Raw genomic sequence first — 18,368 nt, forward strand, 5'->3', positions numbered from 1 at the left:
CAGTCTTTGGTCAAGTTCTAATCATTTTGAGGTTCTTATAATCTTTTCAGATTATTGCTATTTTCTGCAGGATGTATACCCAAATTCCAGGTTAATTTTTATCTCTGGATGACATTTTCCTTCCTCAACTATACTCAGAGGCCCCAATAATCTAGGCTAAACACCATCACATAACTTGGTTTTACATTAAGAAGGCATAATTCCGGGGCGCCTGGGTGGCCGAGTCCTTGGGCGCCTGCCTTCGGCTTGGGTCATGATCCCAGGGTCCTGGGATCAAGCCCATATCAGGCTCCTTGCCTGGCAGGAGGCCTGCTTCTCCCTCTCTCACTCCCCCTGCCTGTGCTCCCTCTCTCACTGTGTCTCTATCAAATAAATAAATAAAGTCTTTAAAAAAAAAAAAGCATAATTCCTTTCTCCCTCCCTCTCCCTCTCAAATAAATAAACAACAATTTTTTTTTTAAAAAGTATAATTCCACAAGAACAGCATTTCACATAGACCAAGGAAACCAAGGAACAATTCCACATAGACTTGTCTTGGCGTGTCACAAACCCTGTGCTCCATCTGCTGTGTCGAATGAAAGGCTTCCTACCTCACATCTCCCACATACAAACAGACTCACCGACCAAACAAACACTTTACTGGCAATACTTTTTCTTGCTCTCAGACAACTCTCCCTCCTAGAACATGTCTGTGGGAAGTGCTACTTGCTGCTCTCTGCAACTCCTTAAAATTAAAATTCTCTTCCTCTTTTACTTGCTCCAAGATCATCTTCTCTGATAGCGGCCTCTTCCTAACCTGCACAGCATTGCTAGATGTCTGATAAGCACATCAACCTGGCCCATTAAAATGTCTAACAAGTCAGGAAACAACGTGTGTTGGAGAGGATGTGGAGAAAGGGGAACCCTCTTACACTGTTGGTGGGAATGCAAGCTGGTGCAGCCACTTTGGAGAACAGTGTGGAGATTCCTTAAGAAATTAAAAATAGAGCTTCCCTATGACCCTGCAATTTCACTACTGGGTATTTACCCCAACGATACAGATGTAGTGAAAAGAAGGGCCATCTGTACCCCAATGTTTATAGCAGCAATGGCCACGGTCGCCAAACTGTGGAAAAAACCAAGATGCCCTTCAATGGACGAATGGATAAGGAAGATGGGGTCCATATACACTATGGAGTATGATGCTTCCATCAGAAAGGATGAATACCCAACTTTTGTAGCAACATGGATGGAAGAGACAGAAGAGATGGAAGAGATTATGCTGAGTGAAATAAGTCAAGCAGAGAGAGTCAAGTATCATATGGTTTCACTTATTTGTGGAGCATAAGGAATAACATGGAGGACATAGGGAGATGGAGAGGAGAAGGGAGATGAGTGAAATTGGAAGGGGAGATGAACCATGAGAGACTATGGACTCTGAAAAACAATCTGAGAGTTTTGAAGGGGCGGGGGGTGGGAGGTTGGGGGAGCCAGGTGGTGGGTATTATGGAGGGCACGTATGGCATGGAGCACTGGGTGTGGTGCATAAACAATGAATTCTGTTACGCTGTAAAGAAATTAAAAAAAAAAAAAAGAATGTTAAAAAAAAGAATAAAATCTTAAAAAAAAAATGTATAACAAGTAAGTGAGATTAAACCAAGATCTCTGCATTGAAATTGTTTTTTTTTTAAACCATATTTGACTCTGTGGTTCATTTCGACAGCATCTGTTTCCTGATTATTCTTTGACTTTCACTTCTTTTTAAAACCCACTGTGAAAGAAGTAAAAAAAAAATGAAAAATAAAAAACCCTCTGCAATAAAACTACCACTTTTTACAATGAAATTTCCCCCCAGTCCTCATCCCCGTCTCTATCTCTATTATCCGTTTTCCCTGCCAGCCTCAACCGAAGACGTGCTTATAATCATCCCCTGGAATGAGTAAGATTGATGAGCGTGCTCTGTTTTGCCCACTGTTTTATCCCCAGCACCCAGAACAGCCTCTGATACTGGCAAGCGACTACAATATTTTTAAATGAATTAAGAAAGGAGACAATGAATCATGATCATTGCTTCTCTAATTCTACCACTGTGTGCTCTGGATCTCATACCCCTCCAGTAATGAGACTTTGGTTCAACCTTACCACTCTGGGCATCTCTGCCTGTACTCATTCTGATTATTTTTCTGTTAAAGATGCATAAAACTCCCATTTAAAGGCCATCTTAGAAAAATCTTAACTTTTTACTTTATTGCTTTTTTCAAATATAATTCCATTTGTCCTCCCCATTGCATAAGAAAGCAAAATGGAACCAAGAGAAATTTGTGATGTAAGACTTGCTGCTTTCTTTCTCTATATTCTTTTCTTTAACCTTCTTCAATCTGACTTCTGGTGTAATTACTGAGCTCTCTGTCCTAAAGTCACCTATTCTTATAGAAGTCTTACATCTTTTCTTCATTACTTTCCTACTTACTGACTCTGATTTCATGCATATATACAAAAGCATATATACACCTATGAATACACACACACACACACACACGCCCACACAAATTATGTATAGATACACATACACACCATATACATAGATATAAATAAATATAAAGAGAGAAGAAGAACTGTGATCCAGGCATTGGTTCATTTTCCTGGATTTCTGTTCTACAGGTCTGATAAATACTATATGATCGTATTTAGTAGATCCACTTTTTCCTAATCTGCAGAGCATTGCTAGATCTCTGCTAAGGAAATACAGCAATCCACCTCTTCCTACAGGTATTCCTATGGCTGTTTTGATTCTACATTCCTTTCTACATTCATTCCTCTGAAGAGCTAATTCAGTCTTAAGGTTTCAAATATTAGCTAAAAGACCATGTCTTTTGAGACTTTGCTTTATTTTCATTTATATTAAAAGTATAACCCCATTTACCCAAGTTATATAAAGTAGAAATTAATTGTACTTGTTTTTATTTTGGTACAAATAAATCATATTTTTATATTATATAAATTATAATTTCAATTATAACTTAAACCTTATTAAATGCTAACTTAATCCCTGTTCTCTCATCTCTCACTATATTAGCCCTTGTCTTAAAATACAACATGTAAGCTCTTTACACTTCAATATTCTCATCTCTAAGGAGGAAATATTGATATTTGTTCTATTTTTATCAAAGGAATTTTGTGAGGTTTAGATGACATAATATATGCAAAACTCTTCAAGAATTACAAAGCACTTAGTTAATGAAATTATTATGAATGCTGTTGGCAATTTATATATACCTCTATTATGCTGGTACCACTTTTTTCTTTTTCATTAATTAACCATTCCAGGTCCTTTTCAAAATCGTCTTCATATTCTCCATTTTCTTTTGAGTCCATATCTTTATTTTCATCCATTTTCCGTTTGTTAAAGAATAATGCTAGAAGATTTAAAAAGATAAGGCATATGTTATGTCAACTTTACAGGGAGCAAGGAGTATGGAGCTTAACAGGATAAGCAAATCAACACACAGAAACACAAAGCATGCAGAATACACATATAGCTGTATACCTTAAAAGAGAGACATTTTCTAGATGTACTGCTCCTAAACAGCATCTCCCCCACTCCTGTCTCCCATTTACAAGGGGGCTCTCATTTACAAGGAGACTAAAAAAGGTGGATAAGAAGATTATCTGAGGCTTAGAACAGGATTTTCCACATCCCCTGCCAATCACTGACATGTCTTGCCCAGGTCAGAGCAGACGACTCAGCTTTTAAGTCACACTTGTTCACAATTTTTTATGCTCAAAAAAACCCAAATACAGGGTTTCCTCTGCTCTCTGAAAGTAGAGCATTCCTATGAAATCTTTTAAAAGCTAAAATGGCATAAAGCAAAGAAGCAATTACTGCTTCATGAAAGCAAAAATCCTCTTCAGATTTCTTTCAATGAGCAAAAACAGGTACAAATGTAGATCTTTTGTAAAAGAGAAGTAAAATTTCAAATAGGGGAGGAAATGTCCTCAGTTTTTTAATCCTTCTAGTAGTTTATATGGCGTAATTATAACGTGTGATCTGAGAGCTTTTCAGCTAAGTGAAGTTGATTCTCAACTATTGTAAATGTTAATTTCCACAAAAGCCAAACTGTTTTTAACTCCAACTGAGATGTATTTTTCACCAACAAAACCAAAATGTGATATCTAATACTACCTGGAAACAGTGGCAAATAAAGTTAGTGTTTGTGAAGATGGTGTATAAACTCAGCCACTTTTAAGAGAACCATTCTAAAGTTATCTATAAATTGAGGTCAGTTCCTAGCCCTGAGAATTGTTATATGTGTAATTCTCCAAACAAAAGAAGCAAATAAATCTATACTATCTGGTGTTTGTATATGTGGGTGAGTATACAACATGTGTGTGTGTGTGTGTGTGTCTATACATGTATTATAATTTTGATAGACATTTGTTAAGCACCTACAACATTCCTATATACATTCTCATAAAGATTATAAAATAGGCCTATGCTCTTGAGGTGTTTCCCATATGGTACAGAATAAACAAAACCCACAAATTTAAAATATAGATAAAAGCAAATTAAAAATGTAGGTAAATGGGATATATATACATATATATATAAAACAATGGGAAGAAGAATAAAAAAAATTAACTCTGTGTAAAGTTGGAAATACCAAGGAAAGCTGAGACGGGCTTTGAATACTGAGTACAAGAGTTTGTTAGTTATTTCAGACGAAGAGAACACCATGAGAAACAGCAAACAAACATGGAAGTGCATGGAATTGTTCAGAGAGGCCTGAACATGATGTGCTCCTGAAGAATCTGGAAGAATCTGGAAGCAGTGATAAGGGGTCAATCTGATGTCAGATTATCTGTTCTGACAGATAAGGTTGAGGGAAAATTGTCATAAAGCAGCCAGAGGTAGAAATATAGAGCAGTAATCTGCAACTATTAAAAAAAAACAAAAAGAGCAATGCTCTCTAAGTGTATGTAGAATTTCAGGTTCAATTTCGAAAGAACAATAGGAATCTCATCTTCAGGGTCTCAAACACCTGGGACCCTGTTTGTACACCTGTTTCTATGCCCAGGAACCTTCTCTTGATCCTACACCAAGAATAAATTGCCTAAAACCCTTTTGGAGGCAGAAAGTACAGAAGTCAAGAACACATTTTTTTAGGATATAAAATGAGAGCTATTTTGTCTGAATTAATAAATTGTCCATGCTTTGTTTTGGCCATTGGCTTCACTGTACTACTTGCAAACCCTTGACAGGACTACCTAACCTGGTGCCAATTTTACTGAAGGGAGATACACATTCTTTTCCTTCCGCTGTTCGTCATCAGATAATAGTGAAAGCACGTGGGAGAACATCTTCCAGGAGCTACACAAGCACTAGCTAAGTAAAGAGATGAGGCTTTGCAATACCGTGTATGAAAAACACTGTAATAGGTTTTAGTGAACAGAAGGTTCAAATGAGTTACAAGAATGATGAGGACACCCAAAATGTGAATAAACTCCAAGCTAAGACTATGGGTGAGACATACAGAAAGCGGGAAGCACCGTAAAATGAGTAAAATGCCTTAGAACCAGCCTCTCAGGAATACCTGAAAACCCTGGGAATATTATCCTAAAGAAAACACAAGAGTCATTACAACTGCTTTACATGGTTTGTTTAAAGATTTTATTCATTTATTTATTTGAAAGAGAGAGAGAGAGCGTGAGCACAGAAGAGTGGGTGAAGCAGACTCCCCACCGAGCAGGAAGCACAATGCAGGGCTCAATCCCAGGACCCTGAGCTCAGGACCCAAGCCAAAGGCAGACGCTTTATGAACTGGGCCACCCAGGTGCCTCTGCTTTACATTGCTTAAATGGCTGCTAGGAAAGGAGGACTGGACTTAGATACCTTCAAAGAGTAAGACTAGTGTTAAGGACTGGAAAGTCAGGGGAAAATTTTGGCAGTTTAAAGCAAAATTTACAGTAGCGCCTATACAGGAGATTAGGTCATGATGTCAAGGTCCTGGGATCTAGCCCTGGGGTAGGCTCCCTCCTCACCAGGGAGTTAGTCCGCTTCTCCCTCTCCCCCTCCCCATGCTCATGCTTTCTCCTTCTCTCTCTCAAATAAAAAATAAAATCTTTTTTAAAAAATCATAAAATAGGGCGCCTGGGTGGCTCGATTGGTTGGGCATCTGCCTTCTGCTCAGGTCATGATCCTCGAGTCCAGGGATCAAGACCCACGTCAGGGTCCCTGTTCAGCAGTAAGTCTGCCTCTCTCTCTGCCCCTGACTCCACTCATGCTCTCTCTCCAATAAATAAAATCTTTTTAAAAAATAACAATAAGGGGCGCCTGGGTGGCTCAGTGGATTGAGCCTCTGCCTTTGGCTCAGGTCATGACCCCAGGGCTCTCTGCTCAGCGGGGAGCCTGCTTCTCCCTCTCTCTGCCTGCCTTTCTGCCTACTTGTTATCTGTCAAATAAATAAATAAAATCGTAAATAAATAAATAAATAAATAATAAGATGAAAAACATAATAAAACAGAATTTACCTTTTGTCCTGAAATGGAGTTGCCTATTAGAAGTGTTGCATTCCTTGTCAACTCAAAGAGCCTTAAAGCAAAACCGCTGAGCTAGATGACCCTTAAGATTGATTTTAAGCTTTTTATAAGTTGCCAATTAGCAAATAATTGCCAACTCATGAAAAGCAAGAGAATTTAAAAGGGAATGCATAGTATCATGATAAGCTTAATCTGAAACAAATGATGTGTGCCTGAATAATTAAATCCAAGGCTTAAAAAGTTCTTGTCCAGTTCACTAAAATGTCCTCTTTTCTCGGAATAGTGCTTGGTACCGGTACCCTTCCCCCTCTCAAGACAAAGTTGGTTTTATGTACCGGAAAGTTAATCATTCAATCTAATTATTCAATGGAATAAATAACTATTTCCAATGTATCGGCTGGACTATAATTCCTTCTAGATATTCACGCCTTTTGTACTAAGAATACAAAATGGACTTTCCTGAAGAACTCAAGGCAAGGTTTCAGTAATTCGTAAAGCAAAGGCTGAGAGCAACAACACTTCGAGGAAACCCAGAGAAACCAAATCAGTAAGTACCGCAGAGGGAGTTTATGTACCACCGCCTCGCTGCGGGACAGGCTGACCCTCCCGCTCGGCGTCTAACCAGCCACCGGGTCGAGGCGGGGCGCCACGGACAGAGCAGCGCGAACTGAAACCCGACACGCGAACGCCAATGACACCGTTTTTCACCCTCACAGGGGCCCGAGCACGTCCGGTTTCTCTTCGGACCCACGGGCTTGGAAGGCGCAACCCTGACACGTTCGGGCCGCGCAAGTGCTGCGAGGCCCGCTGGCCTGTGCTCGTCTCCTACAGCGACCCGGGCGGCCGCCTGAGCCCTTCTGCCGGCGACGCCTTCTGAGTCCCGAGAATCTCGCCCCGTGAAGACTCGAATTTCACGCTACAAGACGCGGCACAATCAGTGAAGACGCGGTGACCACACGCCAGACTCGTTAAGTCGCACGACGGCGCCCGCACTGCAGAGGAGCCCCCGCCGCAGCGGCTCGGGGAGCGGGCGAGGGCGCAGGCCACACGCCGTCCCCGCACCGCCGGAGCCGCCCGGCTGGCCGCCAGGGACACCGAGACCGCGAGCCGCAACTCCCGGCACCAAGTCCCTGACGCCGCTTCCAGCGCGTCGCGGGGTCCCCAAGCCTCCGCTCCCGCACCGCCACCCCCGGCGCCGGCCGCGGTCGTCCAGCGCGAACCGCAGCGTCTCGGTCACCGACTCAGTCCCCGGGGTTCGCCGTTAAATTCCGGTTTTACCCGCAGGGGACGGTGCGAAAGGCTCGGGACGGATCGGCCGCCGCACTGCGCTGAGACGCGGACAGCAGCTCCTTCGCCCCGCAGGGACCGGACCTTCGCGCGAGCCTGCGCCGGGGCCTCCGCGCCGCCCCCCGAAAGCAGCCGGTTCACGGTCGAAGACAACCGGGGGTTTCCTTCAGAAGAAGCGCTCGAGCACGGCTGACCCCGCGTCGGGCCGCCCCCCCAGTCCCGCAGCCGCGTCCGGAATCCCGCGACACACGCGTCGCTCCCCGCGGCGTGAGGACCTGGTCGCACGGTGCTCCTGACTCGGGCCCGCAGCCGGACTCCCGGCGTCGTCGGCTGACGAGCGGCTGGGCCCCCGCGGAAGCCGCCATTTCGGGGTGACGCGAAGGTGGAGGGGACAAGTGACAGAATGAGGGACTGAGCGCGCGCGGGGGTTCTCACACGAGCCGGCGGAAGGGTCCCCGCGCCTAACCTCCTCTCCTCGCGGCCGTCCCGGCGTGTCCCCGGACCCTGCCCCGCACCGAGCCCCGCACCGTCCTCCCTCCCCTATCTCCACCCCCTCCTGCCTGAGTAGGCCTCGGCGGCTGGGGTCACAGGGGCGGCCGGCGCACTTCTGCTCTCCTCCTCTTTCTGAGCTCGAACACCGAGGCGAGGGAGACCCCAGCACCTGCTCCCACGGTGGCGCGGACCCGGCTGCCATAGCAACAGCGCGCCGCCGCGTCTCCATCCGGGCCTCTCACTACGGGCGCGCGGCGCACCCGCGCAGGCGCAGAGCATCCCGAGAACACCTGCTCTGGGAGCCCTCCCAGGCGCCTGCGGAGGACCGGTCAGGCTGCGGTTTCCAGGGAGACAACCGGGCAAGCCACGCACCACGCACAACACCTTAAATAAGTCAATACATTAACATCTAGACCTTTGTTAAGTTAAAAACTATTTGAAAATGTCGGCAGTATTTTCCTTAGAGATTCACTGTCTTCATGCAGCTCACCTGCCCTTAGAAGACAATGAGAAACATACTAAATAAGTCATTCCTATTGTGTATTAGAAGGTGATAAATGATGAACAAATCAGAGCAAGCAAGACGGGGTCAGAAGTGCGGGGGTGGGTTATGAAAGTGGGGTGGAAATTTTACATAAAGTAATCGAGTAAGCCGTACTGAGGTGACATTTGAGACTTTTATTAAAATTATATACAGATTTGACATACATACATTACATATATTACATATCAGATATCTCTCTTACCTAGATATAGTTATAATGGAAATATAACTTCCCCCCAAAACTGAGACTTTCTGTAATTTACTATTATGAGTGTGTCACCTTCAAAACTGGAGGGCCTGAGTTTGTTTGTGACCTTTAGCAGCAGGACAAGCCCACTTTTAGCCTGTATACATTCCTTAAAACAAACACTCTAATTTAAAAAAAAAAATTGCTCACGCTCATTGGTTTTATTTGTTCAGCAAATTTGTTCAGGACCTGTTTCATGTGCACCCAAACCCCAGAAGGCAAAAGTTCCAAGGGATCTCCTGCTGCGAGTCTCTAGCTTACTCAGTACGTGATTCACAATCTCGTCATAACCCTGAGCTGGAGAAAGATTTGACAGCAGTAAACTATCATGGAAAAGAAAATGAATCAGAGGGCTGGCCTTTGAGAAAAGCAACAAACAGAATTTACTTGTTTAAATCACTAACAGGAAAACCCTCTGTTTATAAGTGGCATCTCATTGCCTAATAAACGGTTACCCTCTGAAACTGACTTCACCTGCCTTTGAACATAAGTGCCCTTCACTAAGTATGTGGAAAGTCTCGCTCTTGTCAGTGCAGTGTTCTAGATGTTTCAGTTCCTTGACTTCTAGACATACATATTGAACATGAAAAGCAAAAAATAAAAAGGAAGCTAAACTGCGAAGGTTTTATTTAAGGTATACACATAGTGTTGATGAGTAGTGATAAGGAGCCTGTCTTCTTCTGGGCTTCGCCAGAGCAAAGAACCACTGATTCATATACGTGAGGAAATGGGTTGCCATAAAAATGCTTTTGGGGGGGCACGTGGGTGGCTCAGTGGGTTGGGCCGCTGCCTTCGGCTCAGGTCATGATCTCAGGGTCCTGGGATCAAGTCCCTCGTCGGGCTCTCTGCTCAGCGGGGAGCCTGCTTCCCTTCCTCTCTCTCTGCCTGCCTCTCTGCCTACTTGTGATCTCTCTCTGTCAAATAAATAAATAAAATCTTTAAAAAAAAAATGCTTTTGGGTTAAGTCTCCATAGGCCTCTGTACTCACTTATATTCTTCTCTTGGAGCGTCCCCCCATGAGATCTGAAGCTGCTTTCAGTAATGTCCTAAACACAGTGAGTAGTGGATAGAGACAAGAATGCCAATCTGCTGACACTAAGAGTCAGTTTCTAGAGTTGAGTTCAAATTTTAAGCAGCCAGTGTAAAAGGAAATAAAGTATATATTCTCAAGCTCTTATGAGAAAGAAAAAGTCACATGTGTCCCTCAGGAAAAATATGTTGTCCTGGCATTAGTTTTTAAAATAAATTCTTAGGTAGGATTTTGAGTAGGAAGTAAGTGATGAGAGAGACCCGGCTTTCAATAGCATTTTTACAGCAAAGACATAGTTTCCTCGTGTCTGTTCATATTTTCTTAAGAATACGAATGTAGAAAAACTACATTCAAAACCACATACTTTAAAATTGGCTTTGAACTTTTTCAACTTTTTTCTCCTCGCCTATGCCTGGTGAATGCCTCCTGCCTCATAATGCCAATCCAAAAGCAGTGGTGGCTAAATACCTTTCTTCTCTGAGGTTGGCGATTTTGTTAAAGCTCATTACAAAACTTGGATATGTGAGGGTACATTTAGCATTAGCTGATAATGGATTCATCTTATCTTCCGAATCCAGATGCAGAGTGAACACCTCCCAAGAACACAGATCACCACAGTTCATGTCAGCAACCAAAACACGCTTAAAAATATAAGTCACACTATACCCCTCTCTAACTTTCCAGCACTATTATAATAAAATCCAAACACCTTACCTTAACTTCAAGGTTCTGCATAATTGTGCCTCTGCTTATTCCTGTAATCTCACCTCCTATCACTTTCTTACTAATGCAGGATTCTCAAAGAGCTCTAACTAACCTCCTGCCTTTTCCTTAGGCATTGTCAAGCTCTTTCCCATCTGTGCGAGTGCCTCTATCTGGAATGTTCTTCCCAGATAGTTGCATTGCTGACTCCTCCCCATCATTCATGTCTTCCTTGGTCCTGATCCTAGGAGGAAAATGCCTAATTTCTCACCATTAAGTATGATATTAGGGATAGGAATTTTGTAAATGTTCTTTATCAAGTTGGGAACATTTCCAAGTTTACAGAGAGTTTTTAGCATAAATGGCTACTGAACTGTTTGCTTTTTTGGCATTGATTGATATGATCACATTATTTTTCTTTAGACTATTGATGGGATGGATTGCATTGATTGTTTTCCAAGTCAGATATTTTATTTATTTTATTTTTATTATTTTTATTAAAATATTTATATTTTTATTAAAATATTTATATTTATTATTTATTAAGTTATAGTCAACATACATAATATTAATTTCACTTATAGAACATAATGATTTGATAATTGCATATAGTCTATTGATTGATTTTTTTAAAAGATTTTTATTTATTTGTTTAACAGACAGAGATCACAAGTAGGCAGAGAGGCAGAGAGAGAGAGGAGGAAGCAGGCTCCCCACCGAGCAGAGAGCCCAACACGGGGCTAGATTCCAGGACCCTGAGGCCATGACCTGAGCTGAAGGCAGAGGCCTTAACCACTGAGCCACCCAGGCGCCCCTGATCGATTTTTTTTAAATGTTGAGCCACTTTTCACATTAAATAAATCTCAGTTGTGGTGTATAATTATTTTTATACATAATTAAATTCAGTTACTAATATTTCGTTGAGGATTTCTGCATCTGTGTTCATGAGAGATTGTGCTCTTTCTTGCACTGTCTTCATTTGTTTTGGGCGTTACGGTAATGTTGAACTCATAGAACAAGTGAGGAAGTGTTTCCTGTGTTTCTGTTTTCCAGAAGAGATTGTAGAGAATTGGTATCACTTCCCCCTTAAATATTAGGTAGAATTTACCACTGAAACCATCCAGTCCTAGTGCTTTCTTTTTTGGACAGTGGATTAGTGGTTCAATTTCTTTAATAGTTATTAGCTATTCAGACTGCGTTTTTCAGTTATGGGTCCATTCCACCTAGCTATCAAATTTGTAGGCCCAGAACTTTTCATATTACTTTTTTATTGTTGTTAAGTGTCCATGGGATCAGCGGGAATGACCCTTCTTTCATCGTTGATATTGGTCATTTGTAACTTTTCTCTATGTTAGCTTGCCCAGAGGTTTCTTGATTTTATTGATATCTTTAAAGAAATACATTCATATTTCATTGATTTTCTCTATTTCTGCTCTAATTTTTATTATTTCTTTCTTCTGCTTGCTTGAGGTTTAAATTACCCTTCTTATAGTTTCCAAAGTAGAAGCTTAGGTTACTGACTTAGATCTTTTCTAATACATGTATTTAATGCTATAAACTTCCCTCTAAACAGCTTTTGCTCATCCCATGCATTTTGATAAGCTTCATGTTCACTTACTTCAAAATATTTTCATATCTCGATATTTCTTTTTTTGACACGTTATTGAGAAGTGTGGTGTTCAATCTCCAAATACTTGGAGGTTTTATAGTTTATCTTTCAGTCATTTATTTCTAGTTCAATTGTCATCTGAAAATGTAATTTGTATGATTTCTGTACCCTCCAATTTGTAAAGGTGAGTTTTATAATCCAGAATCTGGCCTACTTTGGAGACTGTTTATTCAACTTTGGAAAGAATGCATATTCTTGCTCTGACTGGATGGAGCAGTCTATAGGTGTCAGTTAGATTAAGTTAATTCATAATGTTTTTCAGGTTGATTGTGTTCTTACTGACTTTCTGCCATATTGATCTACTAACTAACTAAAAGAGTACATAATAAGGTCTTTAATAATGGATTTTTCTGTTTCTCCTTTTAGTTCCCAATTTTTGTCGTATGTATTTTGATGCTCTGTGTTAAGTGCATACATATTAATAACTGTTATGTCTTCCTGGAAAATGGACCCCTTTATCATTGTAAATGCTCTCTTCACCTCTGGTAATTGTCCTTATTCTGATTCTTCTTTAAAATCATATTGCTACTTCAGCTTTCTTTTAATGAGTATTAGCATATATTTCTCTAACATTCGCTTTTAATCCATATGTGTGGGGTTTTTTTAAGATTTGTTTATTTAGGGGTGCCTGGGTGGCTCCGTGGTTTAAAGCCTCTGCCTTTGACTCAGGTCATGATCCCAGGGTCCTGGGATCGAGCCCCACATAGGCTCTCTGCTCAGCGGGGAGCCCGCCTCTCTGCCTGCTTGTGATCTCTGTCAAATAGATAAATAAAATCTTCACAACAACAAAAAAGATTTGTTTATTTATTTTAGAGAGACAGCATGGGTGGGGGGTTTCGGGGAAAGAGAGAGAAGAAGACTCCCGGCTGAGCATGCAGCCCGTAGTAGGGCTCCATCTCTATACCCTGAGATCATAACCTGAGCCAAAATCAGGAGACCAATTTCTCAATTGGCTGGGCCACCCAGGTGCCCCTAATCTATATGTGCTTTTATTTATTTATTTGAGAGAGAGAGAGTACAAGCTGGGGGGCTGGGAAGGAGGGGCAAAGGGAGAGGGAGAAGCAGGCTCTGGTTGTGATGCTTTGTCTCTTCAGGCTGTGTTTTCTCTTATCTTTTAGCATGACTTGTAAACATTTTTGTTGTTGAAAGGTGGATATGATGTATCATGAGGTAAAGAGGACTTAAGTGTGAGACTTTATATTAAGCTGGCTAGGAGATGGGCTGTGCTGAATGTTTTCTGTAGCTGCAGGTGCCAAATGGTTCAGATTCCTCTAGTATTCTTCGCTCTCTCTCAACTTTGGGCTTCCATAGAACTCTGTTTCAGAGACTCTGTCTAGCCTCTCTTTTGGATGTAATTCAGCATTACATGATTGGTGCAGTGGTAAGGTAAGAACAGAGTCATCATATAATCTTATGATTAAATCTCAATCTTTTAGTAGTACTCTGTCCCTGACCTTCACACGTGTTTGTTAACCTTCCCGTTCGTTCGTTGCATTTAGGCGAGAGAGCCTAGAGGGAGCTGGAGTTAAGGAAATGCACATTCCCCGTATAAGATAAGGCTGTTACTATCTTTTTCCCTGAAGAGTAGGCCTTTGTTTTGGAAAAGGCTGTGGGCATATTTCACAGTGGGTACTTTCCCCCTCTATCTACAGAACTTTTCCATCTGCCCACACTGAAACCTTGTATTCATTAAACATTAACTATTTTCCCTTCTCTCCAGCGGCAGGCAACCACCATCCTACTTTCTGACAATACGTAGTCTTTTGTATCGGACCCCTCTCACTTACATAATGTTTTTTGAACTTCATTCATTGTATAGTAGCATTAGTATTTCGGTGCTCTCTTGTTCTTTTTTCTTTAGAGTGAGAGAGGGAGGGAGGGAGAGAGAGCACGCAAGCCTGGGAGCATGAGCAGGAGGGCAAGAGAGGGAAAGGGAGCCCTGACAGGCTCCATACCCAGCACAGAGCCCTAAGTGGGGCTTGATCTGTGACTGAGATCATGACCTGAGCTGAAATCAAGAGTCAACACTGAACTGACTGAGCCACCCATGCACCCCTATTGTCCCTTTTCATCACAGAATAGTGTTCATTGTAAGGTAATACCAGATTTTGCTTATCCACTTCCCAGTTGATGAACATTTGTGTTGTTTCTACTTTGACTATCATAACATTGCTATGAAAATTTTTGTTCACGTCTTTGTGTGGACACCTTTTCATTCTTCTTGGTTAGATTACTAAGTGGAATTGGTGAGTTGTATGTAATTTTTAAGAAACTACCAATCTGTTTTCCCAAAAGCGGCTGTACTGTTACAGTTCTAACAGGAACATATGAGAATTCTGGTTCATCCACATCCTTGCCAGTGCTTGGTATTTTCTGCTTTTTAAAATTATAACTTCCTCAAGGGTATATAGTGGTACCTCATTTAGTATTAATTTTTGTTTCCCTAATGACTAATGATGTAGCCACTACTCATATACCTGTTACCCATCAGTATGTCTTCTTTGGTAAAATGTCTATTCAAGTATTTGGCCCATTTTTAATTTGGGTTATTGGCTTTATTATTAAGTCGTAAGGATTCTTTATGTATTCTTTTATCAAGTCTTTTATCAAATACATAATTTGTAAATATTTTTCTCCCAGTCTGGGGCTTATGTAATCTCCATTCTGGTACGAGGCTTTTCCTTTGTTTCTCTTCATTAACCCACCCATAAACTCAGCCTTCAGATGGTTTGTAAATCATCATTACTTCTGACTTAATAGGGAAATTTCCAAGGAAGACTTGAACTCTAGCAACTTCTACTTCTGAAGGCAGTCTCTCCCGCCCTCCTTATAGGAGCAGCTTAACAAGCTGACTCAGGCTCTTTCCTGAAGTGTTGATATTCGTACGTAGCAGACCATTTTAGCAGCCTATGAAATCTAACCAGCCGTGATGGGCTGACATCTTCTAAGATGTCACCAGTATATATTTTATTCCTATAGATCACAGGTTTATCAGTAATAAAGCCAGAGTTTTCTTTAGTCAGTAACTTTGAATACATGCACTCTAAAACATATCTTCCAAAGATATTTCTTCCATGAGGTCCTACCACTAAAGATATAAACCTCAGAAAAACTTAGAAACCTCCATTTTAATTAATCAATTCAGTGAGCTTCTATAGGGTATTGTGCTATAGGTACCAAGAGACAAACAATGACAAAACATGTTCCTGCTTCCAAGCGATTAAAGTGATTATATACACATACAAATGACCTCCGCGCAGACCTGAGTGTTACGTGGTCGTGTAGAAACAGTAGGGAAGGCTGCCTATAAAAAGTGGCCCTTGGGACGCCTGGGTGGGTCAGTTGGTTAAGCAGCTGCCTTCGGCTCAGGTCATGATCCAAGAGTCCTGGGATCGAGTCCCGCATCGGGCTCCTTGCTCAGCAGGGAGCCTGCTTCTCCCTCTGCCTCTGCCTGCCTCTCTGTCTGCCTGTGCTCACTCTCGCGCTCTCTCTCTCTGACAAATAAATAAATAAAATCTTAAAAAAAAAACTATAAAAAAAAAGTGGCCCTTGAACTAATCTTGGTAAGTTGAATATCAGAGACAAAAATGAGGGTGAGAGCATTCTAGGCACAGGGATTGTGCAAATATATAGAAGCTGAGGCTGTTCGAGGATGTCGACAGCACAGGTGTGTTCGGGAATCGTGTGGGATGATATAGTGAAGCTGGAAAATCGGACAGGGCAAGGCTGTCAAGAACCCTCGGTACCATCCTTTAGACTGCTGACCATCTCACTGTTCTCAACGATGCTAGGTCACCTGTGGGAATGGTTCTCAGATTTTTGTTATCATCCAACAAACACTACTTTATCAAAAGACTTAAATCTTCCTCTTAATAGTAATCAAATTCACAACTTAATGTGGCTATTAATGAGTTCACAGGTACCATATTTGTCACTTATGATTAGTTTAAAAGGCATTAAATATGCAACATGGTATGGCCAATAGTGAATTTGTAACTATGTATTTATTTTTAAAGATTATACTTGGGGCCCCTGGGTGGTTCAGTGGGTTGAACCTCTGCCTTTGGCTCAGTCATGATCCCAGGGTCCTGGGATCAAGCTCCGCATCAGGCTCCCTGCTAAGCAGGGAGCCTGCTTCCCCCTCTCCCTCTGCCTGCCCCTCTGCCTACTTGTGATCTCTTTCTCTTTGCCAAATAAATAAATAAAATCTTAAAAAAAAAAAAGATTATTCTTGGGGCGCCTATGAAGAAGGCTTTTTTAGACATTGATAATCTTCTCTTCACATATTTAGTTCAAGAACGTTTCAGATGTATTACTATTATCCCTCTATTAGATTCGCATCTGTTAGTTACATGTTGTATTCATGATTTCTTGTAAATCATTGACTTTGTTTTAAAAGGTGGCCTATTTTGAGAATTTGTATCCATACATTTCTGTTTTTGTGGAGGAAAAAAGGGAACTCCCAGGCTGGTGATTAGTACAATCCTCCTCTCTTGTGATGCTGGGCAGGGCGGTGACACAGGTCCCAGTCAGCCATCTGATCACCATGGTAAACCACCAACACACTTAGGGTCATTCCGTACCCACACAACCACTCTGTTTCTCATTTTCAGGATGGCACTCAATAAATCATTCATATATCAATAAAATCATTGATACTTATGTGTCAATAAATATAATAAAGGTAGTTGACCTTTTTTATTATAAAACAGGCTTTGTGCTAAGTGACTTTGCCCAACTGCAGGCTAATATAAGTGTTCTGAGCAAACTTAAGGTAGGCTAGGTTAAGCAATGATGTTGAGTGGGTTAAATGTATTAAATGCATTTTCAACTTATATTTTCAACTCACGATGGGTTTATTGGGATGTAATCCCATCCTATGTTGAAGAATAGAAATTTGAGAGTGATCAGTGTATGTACATGGTTTATAAAGCCACAGGACTTAGGGCACCTGGGTGGCTCAGTTGGTTAAGTTTCTGCCTTAGGCTGAGGTCATGATCCCAAGATCCTGAGGTTCAGTCCTGTGTGTCAGGCTCTCTGTCCACTTCCCCCTTTCCCTCTGTCCCTCTCCAAGCTCATGTTCTCTCTCTTTCTGAAATAAATAAATACATAAAATCCTAAAAAAAAATAAATAAATAAAGCTGTAGGCCTGGATGAAGACATACAGGGAGGGAATGTAGATGAGGGGAAAAGATCAGAGAAGGAAGCCTGAGGGTGGTCCAACATTTAGCTCAGGAAGAAGAGGAAGAACCATGAAATAAGACCCAGGAGTGACTAGTGACAATCCTGGTGAGAGAGAATCTGGAGGGAGTTGTGTCCCAGAAAACCAGAGGAAGGTCCTGTCCACTGTGTCACGGGCTGTTGACAGGTCAAATACAATGAGGACCTAGAGCCACTATTTTAACAGCAGTTTGATGGAATGGTGGATCCTAAACAAAATGAGGAGAGTAAGGAGAGACGGCAGGCAGGATTTCAAGGAGTTCTGCTCTATGGGAAAGGAAGAAATGAGACAGAGAGGTTCAAGCAAAGGAAGATTTACCATGAAGCTAAATAAATTTTAGGGCTTCTCACCTGCACAGGCTCCTTCTGTGGCTCAAGGAGGGGCCCCGATAATGTGTTTATGTGAAAATACGGTTTCGTAAAATTTCCAGAAATAGAATATTTTAACGATAAGAACCCAGTGTCTCCCTCCATTCCAACTTCCCCCGTCAAGTGTTCTCTGCCTTTGGTTGGCTGCAGACACTGCTGGAATTTAACTAAAGGAGAGTTAAGAATACATTTAACTTGGGTTAATATTTTAATTCTGAACAACCCAAAATATTTTTAAGTATAATAAAAATGATAATCACATTGAATTGAGAATTATTTTCCTTTTTCTCTA

At 41.6% G+C, this 18,368-nt stretch overlaps 1 protein-coding gene across 13 annotated transcripts in view; it reads right to left on the minus strand.

Annotated features, from left to right (window-relative positions):
* The window catches only part of CCDC181 (coiled-coil domain containing 181), a 56,314-nt gene that overhangs the window by 27,427 nt on the left and 10,519 nt on the right, over nt 1–18,368 (minus strand). For 3 of the 13 annotated variants that reach the window (XM_047703755.1, XM_047703754.1, XM_047703749.1), the window contains exons 1-2: nt 8,364–8,553; nt 3,256–3,395 (exon numbers count right to left, since the gene is read on the minus strand). In XM_047703755.1, the coding sequence (XP_047559711.1) occupies nt 3,256–3,372 (117 nt within the window). In that variant the 5' untranslated portion in view covers nt 3,373–3,395; nt 8,364–8,553. Of the gene's footprint in view, nt 1–3,255; nt 3,396–5,213; nt 5,221–6,507; nt 6,663–8,363; nt 8,562–9,564; nt 9,587–18,368 lie in introns of those variants that run through there. The other 10 variants (XR_007122930.1, XR_007122931.1, XR_007122932.1 and 7 more) reach the window with 9 other exon arrangements.

This window comes from Lutra lutra, chromosome 15, assembly GCF_902655055.1.
Source record: "Lutra lutra chromosome 15, mLutLut1.2, whole genome shotgun sequence".
Classification (NCBI taxonomy): Eukaryota; Metazoa; Chordata; class Mammalia; order Carnivora; family Mustelidae; genus Lutra; species Lutra lutra.